Source organism: Meles meles, chromosome 19 (assembly GCF_922984935.1).
Source record: "Meles meles chromosome 19, mMelMel3.1 paternal haplotype, whole genome shotgun sequence".
Classification (NCBI taxonomy): domain Eukaryota; kingdom Metazoa; phylum Chordata; class Mammalia; order Carnivora; family Mustelidae; genus Meles; species Meles meles.
In genome coordinates, this window is record NC_060084.1 from 41,666,799 (window position 1) to 41,685,338 (window position 18,540).

Genomic DNA, 18,540 nt, shown 5'->3' on the forward strand with positions numbered 1-18,540 from the left:
TTTATTTTATTTTATTTTTTTAAATATTTTATTTATTTGACAGAGAGAAATCACAACTAGGCAGAGAGGCAAGCAGAGAGAGAGGAGGAAGCAGGTTCCCTGCGGAGCAGAGAGCCCGATGCGGAGCTCGATCCCAGGACCCTGGGATCATGACCTGAGCCGAAGGCAGAGGCTTTAACCCACTGAGCCACCCAGGCGCCCCAAAAGATTTTATTTATTTATTTATTTGACAGAGAGCACAAGTAGGCAGAGAGGCAGGCAGAGAGAGAGGAAGGAAAGCAGGCTCCTTGCTGAGCAGAGAGCCCGATGCGGGGCTCGATCCCAGGACCCTGGGACCATGACCTGAGCCAAAGGCTGAGGCTTTAACCCACTGAGCCACCCAGGCGCCCTGGTTCTATTTTTTTAAAATACAATTTTTATCTTATTAGTATTCTGTATTAACTGAGACCGCACTGTCATACTTTCTTTTAGTTCTTCTACATCTGCTACGTGTATTTACATATGTTCTTTCAATGTATTTTTAAATAGTTGATTTTAAGTCTTTGTCTAGTAAATCCGACTTCCTCAGGAATTGTTTCTATCGTTTGCTTTCCTGTGTGTGGGCCATACTTTGTTGTTTCTTTGCTAGTCTTGTGAATTTTACTTGAAAAATGAACATTTTATTTTTTTTTTTTTTTAAGATTTTATTTATTTATTTGACAGAGAGAGAGCAAGAGAGAGAACACAGGCAGGGGGAGTGGGAGAGGGAGAAGCAGGCTTCCCGCCGAGCAGGGAGCTCAATGCTGCACTCCATCCCAGGATCCTGGGATCACGACCTGAGCCGAAGGCAGGCGCTTAATGACTGAGCCACCCAGGTGCCCCGAAAATTGAACATTTTAAATGATATAATGGGGGAACTCTGGAAAGCAGATTTTCTCCCCTCTTCAGGTGAGTTCCATGTCCATTCAAATAGAGAAGTGGGATCTTCCAGGGAGCCACCAGATAGGTCAAATAATGATAATTTCCTGGGAATGAAATTTTGAAGGCCCTCTAGCCCAGTTCTCCCTCTGGTGGCTGCCTGCCTTCTGGTTTTCACTGCAAATGCCACTGGTAGTTTTCAGGGCTATGGCAGAGTTAGAGAACAGGGAATAGAACTAGGTCAAGTTAAAATGCTATAAAGCTCACTATTGTTACTGAAATTCAACTCTTTTTCTAGAATAAATATTCCTCCAAATTGTTGCAAGTCTGCTAATTTCCAGAGTTTGGAAAAAGTTGGTTCTGACCATTTTTGTCAGTTTTCTTTTCTTTCTTTCTTTCTTTTTTTTTTTCTTTTTAAGATTTTGCTTGACTTTTTAATTTGATTTTTAAAGATTTATTTGACAGAGAGAGACACAGTGAGAGAGGGAACACAAGGGGAGTGGAAGAGGGAGAAGCGGGCCTCCTGCTGAGCAGGGAACCCAATGCAAGGCTGATCCCGGAACCCTGGGATCAAGACCTAAGCTGAAGGCAGACTTGTAACAACTGAGTCACCCAGGCGCCCCACATTTTTGCCAGTTTTCTTACTGTTTTTTTTTGGAGAAGAGAATTTTTGGAGGTATTTACTCTGCCATTTTTAATGACACCATTCCTCTCCCCTTCCTTTTCAGGCTTTTATTTTCATGAATCTGTTGTTCTCTTCCTAATAGTGAAATTGCAGTTTGGATTAGGTCTGAATCTTAGTTTGCCAAAGCTTTTAATCTAGGACTTTTTCTTATATCCCAAGTTAGTCATGTAAGCGCATACATTTCAGAGTAGTGGGGTGCACATATTCTTGGCCCCACTGCTTTATTGAAAAGAAGGAAGGAGGTTTGATTGAGACTGGCCATTTGGTAATCTCTGTCTTGCTCCCTCCCAGGTCTTCCCCTCCTCCCACCCCAGTGCCACTCCACTTGCAATGACAGTTTCCCAACCCAAGCTTCCCTCCTTTCTTTGCTAGTTAACTCTTTGTTCTTTCCTTTTTTTTTTTTTTTTTTTTTTTACTGAAGAATAACGTAGGAAAGTACACAGATTATACTAACAATGTTTGATATTTTACCTCCAAGTAAACATGTAGATAATCACCACCTTGGTTAGTCAATAGCTACCCACAGTGCTGCAGATCTGCCCAGTAACCAGTGGGTCATTTTTCAGAAATAGCATATCAGACTTTTGTTCATCTATTCTAAAACATTTCTGGAGGCCAGTAGTATATATGTTTTCCTATTTCTCTTTTTTTATTGATACATAATACACATGCCATAAAATTTACCATTTTGGGGCTCCTGAGTAGCTCAGTCAGTTAAGCATCTGCCTTTGGCTCAGGTCATGATCCCAGTGTCCTGGGATCGAGCCCCACGTTGGGCTCCTTGCTCAGCAGGGAGTTTGCTTCTCCCTCTCCTTCTGCTCCTCACTGCCCCCACCCCCCACCGACTTGTGTGCCTGCTCACTCTCTCAAATAGATAAAATTTTTTTAAAAAAAATTACTGTTTTAAAGTGTGAAATTCAGTGGGTTTTTGTGTATTAACAAAATTGTATGACCATCACCACCATCTGATTCCAGAACATCCATATCACCCCAAGAAGAAACTCTGTGTTAACTAGCGGTCATTCCCCATTCCTTTCCTCTCCTCATGGCAGTCATTAATCTACTTTTATCTGACTCTGTGGTTTTGCTTTATCTGAAGGTTTGATGTCAGTGGAGTCTCACATTATATGGCCTTCTGTGTCTGGCTTCTTTCATTTACCATGTATTTTCAAGGTTCATCTACAGTGTAGCATTAATCAGTACTTCATTCCTTTTTATGGCTGAATAATGCTGTATGACTATACCACATTTTTTTTATCCATTTATCAGTTGATAGATATTTGGGTTGTTTGCATTTTTTGGCTACTATGAATAATAATATGGACATTCATGTGCAAGTTTTTCATTTATGATTGTATTTAGTTGTTATGTACAAGTTTTTATGTGAACCTATGTTTTCAGGTTTCTTGGGTACATACTTAGGAGTGGAATTTTGGAGTCATATGCCAACTCTCTTGAACATTTTGAGGAACTGCCGAACTGCTTTTCGCAGTGGCTGCATCATTTCACATTCCTACCAGCAATGTACGAAGAGTTCCAGTTTCTCCACATTATTGCCCACATTTATTTGTTTTTTTTTTTGTTTGTTTTGTCTTTATTACAGCTATCCTAGCATGTATGAAATGGTTTTGATTTATATTTTCTTCCAATTTTAGTGTATGTGTTGCCAAAGCGAGCACTGATTTGTATTTTCTTGATGACCAACCCTGTTGTGCATCTTTTCATTTGCTTTTAAGCTTTATTTATTTATTTTGGAGGAAGAGAGGGAGAGAACATTCAGGCAGGAGAGGGGCAGAGAGAGGGAGAGGAAGAAAATCTCAAGCAGAATCCCTGCTAAGCATGGAGTTTAATGCAGGGCTCAACCTCAGGACCCTGAGGTTATGACTTGACCTGAAACCAAGAGTCAGACACTTAGGCGGCTAAGCCACCCAGGTGCCCCTTAATTAAGTTATTCTGTTGAATTGAATTTGTGTACTCTGGGTACTAGAACTTGAATAGTTGTATGGTTTTCCAATATATTTTTAAAAGATTTATTTATTTGAGAGAAAGAGCAAGAGCATGTGCACGTGTGCTAGCAGGGGGAGAGGGAGAGAGAGAGAATCTTGAGCAGGCTCCCCACTGAGTGCAGAGCTCAGTGCGGGGCTCAATCCCAGGACCCTGAGATCATGACCTGAGCCAAAACCAAGAGTCCCATGCTTAACTGACTGAGTCACCCAGGTACCCCAGGTTTTCAAATATTTTTGTCTATACTATAATTTGCCCCTTCCCCTTGATAGTATACTTTGATGCACAAAATGTTTTTAATTTTTTTTTTATATTTTTAATTTTTTAAAAAAGATTTTATTTATTTATTTTTAGAGAAAGAGGATGAGCAGGGCGAGGGACAGAGGGCCAAGCAGACTTCTGCTGAGCATGGAGCCTGCCATAGGGCTCCATCCCGGGACCATAAGATCATGACCTGAGCTAAACTCAGATGCCCAAGCAACTGAGCCACCCAGGCACCCCAAAATATTTTTAATTTTGATGAAGTTCAATTCACCTATTTTTGTTTGTACTTCAGATGCCCTATCTAAGAAACCATTGCCTAATCCAAGAGCACAAAGATTTTTCACCTGTGTTTTCTTCTGAGTCTTGTAGTTTGAGTTCTTTCTTTATTTTTTTCTTTTTAATATTTTATTTATTTATTTGACAGACAGAGATCACAAGTAGGCAGAGGCAGGCAGAGAGAGAGAGAAGAGGAAGCAGGCTCCCTGCGGAGCAGAGAGCCCGATGCGGGACTCAATCCCAGGACCCTGAGATCATGACCTGAGCCGAAGGCAGAGGCTTAACCCACTGAGCCACCCAGGTGCCCTGAGTTCTTTCTTTTAAGTCTGATTCATTTTGAGTTAAGTTTTGCATGTGATATAGGTAGGGGTCCATATTCATTTTTTGCATGTGGATATCTAGTTTTTCTAACACCATTTATTGAAAAACAATTCTTTACCCACTGAGTGGTTTTGGCATCTTTGTCTAAAATCAGTTGACCATAATTGTATGGTATATCCTGGACTCTCATTTATATTTCTTGATTTGTGTATCTTTCATGATGCAGTACACCACTGATTATTATAGCTTTGTAGTAGGTTTTCTAATCAGGAGCTGTGAATCCTCCGGCATATTTTTTTTCTGGTATACATTTTGGCCATCCTGGATCCCTTGCATTTCCGTATGAATTTTAGGATCAGTTTGCCCATTTCCAATAAAAAAAGTTGGTTCAGGGCGCCTGGGTGGCTCAGTGGGTTAAGCCTCTGCCTTCGGCTCAGGTCATGATCTCAGGGTCCTGGGATCAAGGCCGGCAGCATCTGGCTCTCTGCTCGGCGGGGAGCCTGCTTCCCCCCTCTCTCTCTCTCTCTCTGCCTGCCTCTCTGCCTACTTGTGATCTGTCTGTCAAATAAATGAATAATAAAAAAAAAAACTTCAAAAAAAAAAGGTGATTCAGATTTTGATTTTGAATTTGTAAGTGAATTTGGTGACATAGTGTATTCTTAAGCATTATAAGTTTCATTCACATAAATTTTGGAAATATGTAAAAGGAAGAAAAGTATAATGTTATGCTGCATTTTTAAAAATTAGGTCAGTATGTGGGTCTTACTCAGCCTTTTAGGACCAGCTAACAGAGCGGTGGGAGTGGACTGTCAGGGCCAGAGGCAGCAGCGTGCAACACAGAAAGAAGAAAGAGTGTTCCTCAGGACCGCTCCAGATTCTCATGCTAGCCAGCTCAAGGCAATGGTGTTCTTTCACGGACTTCACACTTTCTGTATGAGCCCCGCTCCTGTTGAGGTCTTTTGTTGTACAGCAGAGTTTGTAAAGCTACATTGATTATAGTACAGCATTTGGGTAGGGGTAGAGAAGATTTTGTTATTGTCATAAATTTGAAAAAAGACCTTTTGGGAACAGATTTCTTACAAGTAGCCTTTTGATATGTTGTTTCACAAAAAGTTGATGAAATTCTTATGAGTCAAGGGTCCCTTGAGTGCAGAACTGCCGATGGCAGCCCGCTGAGTTGCATTTCCATGCTCACTGGGTTAGGGTTGCCACACTTTTAGAGTATGTGTTTGTATCTCTCCCATCTTGCTCTTTTAACCCCCCTGCTTTCCTGGGTTCCTTGTGCGATTATAGAGGCGTGGTAGTCGGCCATGATGGGTGACAACGTGTGACTTGCATTTTTTTTTTTTTTTATCAAAAAGGAAGGTGGAAGGGAAGAAAACCTAGTTGTCAATAAGTAGGCCAGACTATATTCAGCTATCACGTGGTTTGAAGTTCAATGTAGACTAAATATAACACTGAGTAAAACACAGTTGAACTCTTGTTATGTTTGGGAATACAGAGAGTTCAGGCAAGTGGGAATCCTGACAGGAGTTCTGTGAGAAGAACCCCACTACTCCACTGTGGGAGGTATCGCCAGCTATAACTAGAGCTGTCCAGATGTTGCTCCTGGCACCTGTCCAGAGCCAGGGGTTCCACAGGAGCTACCCCTGGGGGTAGGAACCAGCACACCCTGCCAGGCTTCTTTCTCTTTGGACATCCAGAAGGAACCAGGGTGAGGGTGAGGAGAATCCTGCCTGCAGACCTCCTGTAAGCCACTCACTGCAGGCTCTGTCCGTGGGCAGCACTTTGGCTGAGCTGGGAGTCCTGAGCAGGCCCCATGCCATCCTGCTTCAGGGCCTTGCCATCTATGTTGGTCCTTTGACCTGGGGAGCCCCACCCATCCCTTTTGCACTTGTCAAAACCTATCCTAAGGCCTCCCTCAGAGTAACATTTCCTTTATCACAACTTCCCGATTTCTTCCTCTCTGTTCTAGTCCTTAAAGTGTTGGGAGAGCTATCGTTGTTGGCACCCCTCCCCACGATCTGGGTGCTCTCTTGAGCCTCTTGGGGATTTATGAGCTCTTTGAGGAGGAATCAAGGGTGTATGCCGAACACAAACTCGGGTCCAGGCCCCGCTCGCCTCAGCTTTGGAGTGGTTGGTGTGGAATCAGACCTTTCTCGTTGCACTATTTTTGTACAGCTTGAGGAATTTTCTAGTAGCCGTCATGTCGTAGTTGGACTCTCACTGTCTTACCTGCTTTGGTAAGGTTACAGATGATTTCTCACTTGAAGCTCACCTTTGTGGATTGTAGCATTTCAGGGGTTAATGTTTCAGAATTACTCCTCATCCTGTAATTTTCTTAACTTTATCTTATTCCCCCCCCCACACAGGAAATGACTTAGAGGCCTTACAAATACATCTGCGCATTCTTACTTCAGACTTTACAACTGAGGGCCAGCCCAGTCTCGGAAGCACCTCTTATTACTGTTACAAGGAAACTGCTACCTCAGCAAACAGAAGGAAAGGAGGAGAAGACTTAGAATAACAAATGGCATTTTTAGGAAAAACACTTGTTTTCAAACAATAGTAAAGGAAATTTGGAAATTTTTCGCATTGAGAAGATCTGCGGGTGAATGGATTTGGCAGGCGGGCTCTGTCAAACTAACGCAGCGTTTCATCTTCCCTCCCAAGGACTTCTCGTGAAGTCACCGTACTGCTTTTTAAATCGCTGTTGATCAGCTTGTGGGTTTTGGGGCTCTAATTTTTCTGGTATACTGAAGATACATTATATTACATTTTTTAAAGTTAAGTTATTTTTCTGCCATTGTAAATACAAGTATCGAAATATTCTTTTGCAAAGCAATGTTAGGTAAACATTTTTTTCCGCAAGCATATCTTTTTATTAAGAGAGTGGAATGCTAACCGTTCTTACACAGCATTTCGGACACACTTTTATTTTTTGGTCAGAGGTCCTCCCACTTACCCTGAAAACATTCATCATATAAACCTGTTGTTCTCCCACCGACGTTGGATCACATGGGCTCCTGCCTCATGGAAATGCCTTTTTCAAAACTTAGATTTGCAGAACTCCACTATTTTTATACCTAGCTACGGTCTCGGGGGGAAAAAGAGGAATCCGAACCCTGCCCCACCCGCGGTCCCTGGGACAGCTCCCGCTCCCGCATGTATTGCTGCAGTGCCCAGGACAGTAAAATGGACTACAAGCGGCGCTTCCTGCTTGGCGGGTCCAAGCAGAAGGTGCAGCAGCACCAGCAGTACCCGCTGCCTGAGCTGGGCCGAGCGCTGAGTGCTCCCCTGGCGTCGGCGGCCCCCGCGGCCCCCCTGGGCAGTCTGACCGCCGCAGGCAGCTGCCACCATGCCGTGCCCCACTCCACTCCCATTGCCGACATCCAGCAGGGCATCTCCAAGTACCTGGACGCCCTCAACGTCTTCTGCCGGGCCAGCACCTTCCTCACGGATCTCTTCAGCACTGTGTTCAGGAACTCGCACTACTCTAAGGCCGCCATGCAGCTTAAAGACGTGCAGGAGCACGTCATGGAAGCGGCCAGTCGGCTGACTTCCGCCATAAAGCCCGAGATCGCCAAGATGCTGATGGAACTCAGTGCCGGGGCCGCAAACTTTACAGACCAGAAGGAGTTCAGCCTCCAGGACATTGAGGTAGAGTATCTTGTCTGTGATACTTGTCTGTGATACTTGGTTAGGACAGTGTGTCCCAGAGGTAAGTGAGAGTGCCATCTTCATGGCTTCCCAAATGACCATAACAATGATCTCCATCTTCTTTCTGTTGTTACTCTGTCCTTGGTGAGAAATGGGTGCATGCCACGTTCTGAATTGCTCTCCACTCAAGTAGAGTAAGTTCAAAGACTGTGAAACAAACAAGCAAATCAGCCTGTACTTTATGTTCTTTACATTTTGAAAGTGAAACTTTATTTCCAAATAGTATCTAGCGGGGACTGAGATTTCGAAATATGATTATGAGCTTTGTGAATTGGCATTCTCTAGAACCACTGGTTTAATGTAGAAAGTTCACACGTGTTTACAGGGTAAATTATTTTTCCAGTTCTGCATTCACAGTTGTTCCCATTTGGTTGAATCTGATTCTTCCTCAGTATATTTCTTAGGGTCTTTCATAGTCAAAATGAAATATCCTCCCTCTTTCAGGGCTCTAGGTTAGAATGTAAGATTAGAATATAGATTTCGTTCAGAATAAAGTTGAACTTTTTCCTTCCTTCATTTAGGAAATCATTTATTCAACTGCCAACTAATCTGCTGCTAGATTAGTGTCACTGGTGTAACTGCTAAATTTTAAAAATCATTGTTATCTTCTCAGAGAGTTCTTCTGAGTTTGATATCTTGAGTCCTTGTACATTTTAGCAGCACATCAGAGGTTAAGTTCCTGGATGCTAGGAGAGAGAATGTCTCTTTCCCATCCTGGGGCTGAATTTGATTTTAGGAAATCACGTCTGAGCCAATTCTGATGGCCTGGGTAGCTAAGCAAGCTAATTTATACTGCTGTGGGTTTAAGGGGCGGAATCGGTAAGCTGTTAAGTAATATGACTAATTTTTATCATGTTTAAAAGTGATTTTGAAGGTATTTCCAAGAGAATTTAGAACTATATTTGAGGGGCACCTGGTTGGCTCAGTCAATAGAACATGTAGTTCTCCATCCCAAGGTCATGAGTTCAAGCCCAGTGCTGGGCACAGCCTGCTTTAAAAAAAAAAAAAAAAAGAACCGTACTTGAAAAGACACAGTATTATTGGTGTAAATTGGGGATCATCAAACTTTTTCTGTTTAGAGCAAATAGTAAATTCTAGGAATTGTGGACCACATGTGGTCTCCGTCACATCTTCTTCTTCTTCTTCTTCTTTTTTTTAAAGATTTTTATCTATTTATTTGACAGAGAGAGATCACAAGTAGGCAGAGAGGTAGTCAGAGAGAGAGAGGGAAACAGGCTCCCTGCTGAGCAGAGAGCCTGATGTGGGACTCGATCCCAGGACCCTGAGATCATGACCTGAGCCGAAAGCAGTGGCTTAACCCACTGAGCCACCCAGGCGCCCTCTTCTTTTTTTTAAATAACCCTTTAAAAACGTAAAAACCAACGGCACCTGGGTGGCTCAGTGGGTTAAAGCCTCTGCCTTCTGTTCAGGTCATGATCCCAGGGTCCTGGGATCCAGCCCCACATCCCATCCCACTCTCTGCTCAACGGGGAGCCTGCTTCCTCCTCTCTCTGTGATGTCTCTCTGTCAAATAAATAAATTTTAAAAATCTTAAAAAAAAAAAAAGTAAAAACCAGTCTTACCTTGTGGACCTGTCTGTTGAACTGGATTTGGCCCATGGGCTGTTGTTTGCTGACCCTGCTGGTAGAAATGTATAAATAGCCTCATTGGGTCATTCTGTTTTGAATCTATCCCAAGTATATATTTTTAAATTTTATTATTTTTTAAATATTTTATTTACTTGACAGAGAGAAATCGCAACTAGGCAGAGAGGCAGGCAGAGAGAGAGGAGGAAGCAGGCTCCCCGTGGAGCAGAGAGCCCGATGTGGGGCTTGATCCCAGGACCCTGGGATCATGACCTGAGCCGAAGGCAGAGGCTTTAACCCACTGAGCCACCCAGGCACCCCATCCCAAGTATATTTTAAATTTCTGATTATTTCTATTACCACATTTTGTATTTAGAGAATTACCATTTTGAAGTGTGTTTAAAATGGCTTGTGTAAAGTGTTTTTGGAGTTAACACACATAAAACATACATAAAGCCAAATTTTTTTTTTTAATGTACTTCTCAAAAGAAATTCAAAGGGTGAAACGTGAAACTGCTGACTTTCTCTCCCATCTTGTCCTTTTTCCCAAAACTGCCGATTTACTTTCCCATCCCTTTCTGTTTCCCAGAAGTGGCAACCGTTAGCTGGCCGGCATGTGCCATCCCAGACTACCGTCTGGATACACACGTGCGCATGCACAAGTGGACCGCTTTCACTTCTGTTTGCTTTACAGAAAGGACTGCATTGGTCAGCCACCAGCGTGCCTGCCTGCTGCTTTGCAGAGATGTAGCAAGACAGCAGTTAGGGACTCTGCCCTCTCAGAAGGGGTTATACGCTATTAGACCCAGCCTGTTAACAGCTCTTGTCCTGTTGTGACATCAGCACTTCAGTTTTATTTAAAATTTCAAGCAAGAGTAGTTTGAAAAATAAGGTCAAATGCTTTTATTTTAAACCTGAACATCGCTGAGCTCTTTTTCAGGCCATGCCTCCAGGTGCTGGTGGAGACAGAGCTAAACATGCATGGCCCTTTGTGCTCTAGCCCTGCCCCCCCGGTCAGCACCCTCGTTCCCCACGTTGGGACCACTAAAGCAGGATGAACTGACCCTGAGGACTGGGGGTTTAGGAAGCCACTGGGCTGAAGTTGCCCCTCTCTTGGCCCTTCTGCTTTCTTGAGACCAGCATGGACCACTTAAACTGAGAAGGAGAAATATTTCTAATTGATGTGGTTTGGAACTTTGACTTGGCTTTCGCCATTGAAATGCGATTAGGATAGCTGGAATACTACCATGTTTTTGTACATAATAGGCTAAACAGGCTTTGGAGGCTAGACTGGAAACTAAGTGCTGTTGATGGGTTTTAGAATCTATGGGTGTATTCTGAGTTTCAAACAGCTGACTTATAAGTAAATTCTAAATTGTGATTGCCAAGTATAGGCCTGCTTGCCTTTTCCACAAAGCAGTGTTTGTTGTTTCTGGAATTTATGTGCTGCCATGGGCCAATAAGGGTCTCACTCTTAGAATATTCACCAGTTCAGATGGAATGGCTGGCCATTTGAGTTTTTCCTTGTTGGTTTTTTTAGGGTTTTATCAGAAGGGCCCTGGGCCTAACAATGCTGAACTTGACTGGCTAGGTACGGACCTCTGCTGAGGAGCTTATTAGTCCAGGGCTGTGACTGAGGAAAGCCCTGAACTCAGTGTTCAAATACGTGAACCCCCACCCTTTTTTAAAAGATTTTATGTGTTTATTAGAGAGAGAAAGAGAAAGAGCAGAGCAGAGGGGAGTGGCAGAGGGAGAGGGAGAAGCAGACTCCCTGCTGAGCAGGGAGCCTGACATGGGGCTCAACCCCCAACCAAAGGTAGACGTTTAACCAGCTGAGCCACCCAAGTGCCCCTCAAATGCTTGACCATTTTAAACCTAAAAGAAAGCACTGATCCTACTGGCCCACCTCTGGTGGGGGAGGGGCCAAAGATGCTTTTCATGTTCCCTTATTACTTACTGCCAGGTTTGGGATGTGCTTATCAATCCCAGTGTATATCTCTAGGAATTCCTGTTGCTCACTCCATGTTCTGGGGAAGGCAAGTGTACATGGATCCTGTCTTGTCTGTACTTGTCAGTGACTTTGCCCCTTACCCTCCTGCTTCACCCTCACAATCTCACTGTTAAAATTAAACTCTCAGAGAGATGAGCTGTGACCATGGTGTTTCACTGGGTAATGGGCACCTGTGACACTGTTACAGGACATGGAGTCAGAAGATCTGGGTTTAGAAAATGACTCTATACTTCTTACCTTCTGTCTGGCCTTGAGCAAATCTCCCGACATCTCTAAGCCTCACTTTGCCCATCTATAAGATGGAATTATCAGGGCTCCTGGCTGTCTCAGTTGGAAGAGCATAAGACTCTTGATCTTGGGATTGTGGGTTCGAGCCCCATGATGGGGGTAGATATTACTTTAAAAAAATAATATTTAAGAAATAAAATAAAATCAGGTACGCGGGTGGCTCAGTCGGCTAAGTATCTGCCATTGGCTTAGGTCATGATCCCAGGGTTCTGGGATCCAGCCTAACATAGAGCTCCCTGCTTAGCGGAGAGCCTGCTCCTCCCTCTTCCTCTGCCACTCCTGCTTGTGCACGCGCTCTCTCGCTCTCTCAAATAAATAAGTAAAATCTTTTTAAAAATATTAAATTAAATAAAAATTAAAATTAAATAAAATGGAATTGCCACCCACTGTCCAAGTTCTTGTGATAACCTGATGTGGTTAGTGTGTCTGAAAGGCTGTACCCAGTTAGTTGCCATCAACATTCTTATTGCTTCCAACATGGCTTGAAAGTGCTGTGAGCCCTTCTTTGAAGTACAGAGCACAATTATGTATAAACCCAACATCAGAGAGAGATGTTGGGCAAGTTATTTATTTATTTTTTTTTAAGTGAGAGGGCACTAGTGCAGAGTGGTGAGGGTGGGGCAGAAAGAGGCGAGAATCTCAAGCAGACTCCATGCTGAACCCAGAGCTGAAGGCAGGGTTCAGTCTCACGACCCTGAGTTCATGACCTCAGCTGAAATCAAGAGTCAGATGTCTAACTTCCTGAGCCACCCAGGCCCCCCAGCAAGTTATTCTTTTTTTTTTTTTTTTAATTTTTTTTTTTTTTAAAGATTTTATTTATTTATTTGACAGAGAGAGATCACAAGTAGGCAGAGAGGCAGGCAGAGAGAGAGAGAAGGAAGCAGGCTCCCTGCTGAGCAGAGAGCCCGATGCGGGACTCGATCCCAGGACCCTGAGATCATGACCTGAGCCGAAGGCAGCGGCTTAACCCACTGAGCCACCCAGCTGCCCCGCAAGTTATTCTTGTAATTGAAACCCTTTTAGGTGGAAAAAGTTACCACTCCCAGAACATTTGCTCTGCTCATTTCTTTCCTGGTTCTTGAAGTAGGTGCCTCCCTTGTAAAGCAGCAGCAGTATTTCCTGCCTAATGTAGGAACTGCCAGGGCCTTTTCATCGTAAAAGCCAAGGGGACCTCATTTACCAATAGTCATTGCTATTTGCCTTGTGCCTAGAATGGGACATCGGAGTAGGGAGTGGGGTATCCAGCAAATACACTTGGAGTAACCAAGAACCTTTGGGTAAGCCAGGTGACAGTTTAGGTAGGATTTGTCCTACTCTGGATTTATAGACAATATATGGGGGCATCTGGGTGGTGCAGTCAATGAAGCGTCTGAGTCTTGGTTTCTGCTTGGCTCATGATCTTGGGGTTCTGGGATCAAGCCCCACTTCGGGCTTCACTCTCAGCATGGAATCTGCTGGAGATTCTCCCTTTCCCTCTGCCCCTCTACCTATCCGCTTGCTTGATCTCTCTCTCTCTCTAAAAAATAAATAAATCTTCACAAAAAATACACAGTTTATTTGTATATGAACTGGGATTTTTGTCAAAATAGGAAATGTGATCACAATTAATTGCTTCATGGGGATTCCTTTGTATAAGCTCAAACTGTCAGTCCAGCCAGAATGTGAATTCAGGAAAAATATGGTTTCCCATACTGAATTCGTTCTCTATACAAAGCTTTGAGTACCCCACCCACACATTTTTTTTAGAAGTAGGCTGCATTGGACCTGCTGTCTTTTCTCTGAGTCTAGGAGCATTTCCACTGGTTGTTGTTAGGTGATTGTTAATTCCAGTGTTCCTGTAAAATGCCAGGCTAGCTAAATTGAGTGGCTGATTTCTCTTTGATTTTTATCTACCTCAGTATCATTTGTAGAGAAATCTGTTATCCTTTTCAGTTAAACCATGTAGTTTATATGAAAGCAGTATAGACAGCCCTGTAGCGTGGTTTTCTATTCATTAGAAAGTCACAAATGTCTACCTCTTTTCACAAGCATCTGCCACTTGTCTTAAATGAAATTCTCTTTCAGTAGAAATGTAAGTAAAAAAATCAGACTGGCTCGTGATCCTTGCCTTCATTCCACAGATAGTCATTGCACACTTTATTTGTACCAGGTACTGTCCCAGGTACAAAGGATATGGTAGTGAGCAAGATGGAAATTCCTCCCTTCCAGTAGATGAAAGAGGACTACAGTCTTAGATAAGGGGATTAGAAAAGGCGTCACTCAGGGTACCTGGGTGGCTGTCGTTGGGTGGCTGCCTTCGTCTCAGGTCATGATCCCAGAGTCCTGGGATTGAGCCCCACATCCGGCTCCCTGCTCCGCAGGAGGCCTGCTTCTCCCTCTCCCATTCCCCCTGCTTGTGTTCCACTGTCTCTCTCTATCAAATAAATAGGTAAAATCTTAAAAAAAAAAAAAGAAAGAAAAGGAAAAGGCATCACTCAGGTGACATTTGAATTGTTAAAAAACAAAATTCAACTGAGTAAATATTAAAGATTTTATTGGCTCTTTTCAGCTGTTCGTGAGTCAGGCAGCATCCCATCTGCAGAGAGAAAGGAGTTCCAAAGAGCTGTTCAGAATAAAAGGCCTTTATAGGCAAAAATCAGGAAAAGAAAGTTTCAAGCAGAGTGGATTGGTTTGGTGAAGACCACCTTCCTGTAGGAAAGGGAAGGCATCTCTCCAGCCGATTACCTGACTAGGTCATTCCAGTTGACAGGTTACAGGTTTCTTTCCTGGGGGAGGCTGAAATTGCAGTTCGGTTAAGTGTTAAGTCTTGGTTTGCTGATGTGGGGCTTAGCAGGAGAGACTCCTCTGGAACTCCTTGTTTCTGTTTTTTAATAAAGACCTGAAGGAGGTCAATGAGTAAACCCTGTTGATAACCAGGAGCAGGAGCCCCAGACAGAGGAAAGAGCTACTGCGGACTTTCTGAGGCCGGATGAACTGAGTGTTTAGAGAGCGGAGAGGATCTGTTGTGGCTGAAGCCGCAAAAGGGAGAGTACTGGGGGTGGGCTCAGCCTTTGTGGAGGGCGGACAGCAGGACAGGATCCCTGTGCAGTGAGTGTTGCTGTCACTTCTCAATCTCACCAGTCACTTCTCCCCCTGGCCTCCTTCACCCCCTGACTGCTCCAGGCTCTGGTCTCACGCTGGGGCCTCAGGGTTGGAAGGGTATGGCCCTCTGGGCAATTGCTTTGCCTTCCAGAAGCCCAGGGCAGCTATAGGGATCCCAGGAGTTGTAGTTCTTTAAGGGGACTCTATTTTATATGTTCTAGCAATTTCAGTGGCGTTTCAAGTATCATCACCTTATAAATGGGCAGGCAGAGTTTAAATCAAATCTTCATGTAGTTGAACCTTGGCTTCCAGTTTGACACACTGACAGATGTCTTTTGTGTACCTTGTGATTGATTACCCAAGAATCTGTTTGAAATAACTGATTTGTGACCACTTTTAAGAACCTTAATTCATGGGGCGCCTGGGTGGCTCAGTGGATTGAGCCGCTGCCTTTGGCTCAGGTCATGATCTCAGGGTCCTGGGATCGAGCCCCGCATCGGGCTCTCTGCTCTGCAGGGAGACTGCTTCCTCCTCTCTCTCTGCCTGCCTCTCTGCCTACTTGTGATCTCTCTCTCTGTCAAATAAATGAATAAAATCTTTAAAAAAAAAAAAAAAGAACCTTAATTCATAAGAACCAAATAATTTATTTTGGGTAGATATATGCCAGAAATACTGTAGAGCAACAGTAATGGAAAGTATTAGGGACAGATTCAAAATATGATTTTCATTAACCTGAATGGAATTAAATTAGCATGTTCCTTTTTTTTTTTGCCTAAAGGTAAAATTCATTGTTACTTCTTTCTTTCTTGTTTTGACTCGTAGATCTTCCATAATAGATTGTGGAGTAAATATTTCCTAACTGGAAGTGCCAAATGAAAATCCAGGTTGTTATTAATCAGAAACTGAAGTTCACTTCATAAAAAGCTTATATAGTTGTAGTTTTCAGGCTGTTGGTAATTTCTAGCCACTTTTTTTGGCTTATTCTTTTATTGTGGTAGCTCTTCTATTATCTAAATTGTCTTCAGATTTTAGCCTTTAGAAGAACCTATAATTTAACAGTTGGAATTTGTGTGATTTTGTAAACTTCGTTGTAGAACAACAAGATTTACTGCCTGCCCAGCCCATTCTGTGTGGGTGGAAGCCACTGCGACCAGAGGGCATCTGCCACTCTGGAGGCACTGGATCCTTTGATTTTGACTGGCCAAGACAACTGTGCAACCACTTCATTATTCTGAAAATTGCTAATTAAAAGAAAAATAAGGAATTAAGCAAATTTCCTGTTCTCTAGTACAACTGTTTTTCAGGGTAACCAAATAGCCCTAATGGATGGGGGAAGTTTCTTCTATTTAAAAGAAACAGTATTCTTCTGTGTAGAAGGAATGCTACAATTAGGAAAATGACCATTTTGCACACTAATGAATTAACTGACTCAGGCAAGTGGTCAACCATGGAGGATAAAACCGGTTGACAAAAGGCCATTTGGGAAACAAGATGGGATATGGAGAGAGACAAACCATAAGAGACTCTTAATCTCAGGAAACAAATTGAGGGTTGCTGGGGTTAGAGGGAGGGATAGGTTGGCTGGGTTATGGACATTGGGGAGGGTATGTGCTATGGTGAGTGCTGTGAAATGTGTAAGCCTAATGATTCACAGACCTGCACCCCTGGGGCAAGTAATACATGTTAATAAAAAAATTAACATTAGGGGGACGCCTGGGTGGCTCAGTTGGTTAAGTGCTCGGGTCATGATCCTGCGTCCTGGGATTGAGTCCCATATCGGGCTCCTTGCTCGGCAGGGAGCCTGCTTCTCCCTCTGCCTCTGCCTACTTGTGATCTTTCTCTCTCTGACAAATAAATAAATAAAATCTTAAAAAAAAAAAGTTTATAAAAAAAATTAACATTAGGGATCAGGGAAAAAAATTTCATTGGGGAACTTCATAAGGGAAAAATCAGGCGTTTTCCACCCAAATCATTGGTCCACCTCAGCATCACGGAAAGTGAGGACACCAGTTAGTTGATCATGAATCCTAAGAACCACACAGTACCCCATAGTATATTCTTCTATTTCTCCCCTCTCCCCAGGGTGGGAGGGGACCTGAAATAATCTCATTGATCCTCTAGAACAAATTCCCAGTCTTAATGAAGTAAGGGGTGTAGTGGAGCAAATCATAGAATACCACAGGAAGCCATTAGACAAATCAGAATGTAGCAGATTCTATAGGCAGTTGACCTGATTTATTTAATAAAGTCAAGTAGCATGAGGAAAAAAAAAAAGAGAGAGAGAGAATGCAGTAGAAGGCATCTAAAAACAGAGTTAAGAGATATGACAACCAGGGGTGCCTGGCTGGCTCAGTCAGAAGAGCATGCGATTCAATCTCAAGGTCATAAATTTAAGCCCCATGTTGGATGTAGAGATTACTTAAAAAAATAAATATTAAAAAAAATATATGTATAGGTATAAAGAGATATGACAACCAAATAAGATGAGCTTTGGGGGATTGAAATTCAAACAAACAAAAGTACATTTAAAAAAAAATACATTTTAAAAAATAATTTGGGGGGGTGCCTGAGTGGCTTGGGGGGGTTAAAGCCTCTGTCTTCAGCTCAGGTCATGATCCCAGGGTCCTGGGATGGAGCCACGCATCAGGCTCTCTGTTCAGTGGGGAGCCTGCTTCCTCCTCTCTCTGCCTGCCTCTCTGCCTACTTGTGATCTCTGTCTGTCAAATAAATAAATAAAATCTTTAAAAAAAAATAATTTGGGAAGTTTGAACATGTACTAGGTCTTGATTGATTGGGATTTGCTTCAAAACATTCCAGGGGCGCCTGGGTGGCTCAGTGGGTTAAAGCCTCTGCCTTTGGCTCAGGTCATGATCCCAGGGTCCTGGGATGGAGCCACGCATCAGGCTCTCTGCTCAGTGGGGAGCCTGCTTCCTCCTCTCTCTCTCTCTGCCTGCCTCTCTGCCTACTTGTGATCTCTGTCAAATAAATAAATAAACTCTTAAAAAAAAAAAATTCCAGCAATAAAAGGTGGTGTTGGGGAGAAGGGTGAAAAAAAAAAACATGGCAAATGTTAGTGGTTATTGAAGCTTTTTGATTGGCATATGAGAGTTTGTTATACTCCTTTTGTGTTTGGATATTTTCCAAGTTTAAAAAAAGGGTGCTAGAAACTTTTTTAGGAGGAGTGTATCAGGAATACCCCGTAAGTGATTCCGTCCCGTGGAGGATTTGTGCATATGAAATGGTCTTGTAACAGAACTCGGAGTGTTTAGGAAGACTCTTCTGTTTTCTGTCTACTCACAGAATAGTCCACTTCTGGCGCTTCTGATCGCGGAATGTGTGATGGGGAGTAGGGGTGGTTCTCATGCCAGGCAGTTCTGGGTCTGTTTTGACGCTGTTTCCCTGAAGCT

The 18,540-nt window shown here is 43.1% G+C and overlaps 1 protein-coding gene across 3 annotated transcripts in view; it reads left to right on the forward strand.

Moving 5' to 3' along the window:
- The window catches only part of GARRE1 (granule associated Rac and RHOG effector 1), an 81,169-nt gene that overhangs the window by 23,615 nt on the left and 39,014 nt on the right, over nt 1-18,540 (forward strand). For all 3 annotated transcript variants that reach the window (XM_045987019.1, XM_045987020.1, XM_045987017.1), the window contains exon 2: nt 6,820-8,107. In XM_045987019.1, coding sequence (XP_045842975.1) covers nt 7,613-8,107 — 495 coding nt within the window. In that variant the 5' untranslated portion in view covers nt 6,820-7,612. The remainder of the gene's footprint in view (nt 1-6,819; nt 8,108-18,540) is intronic.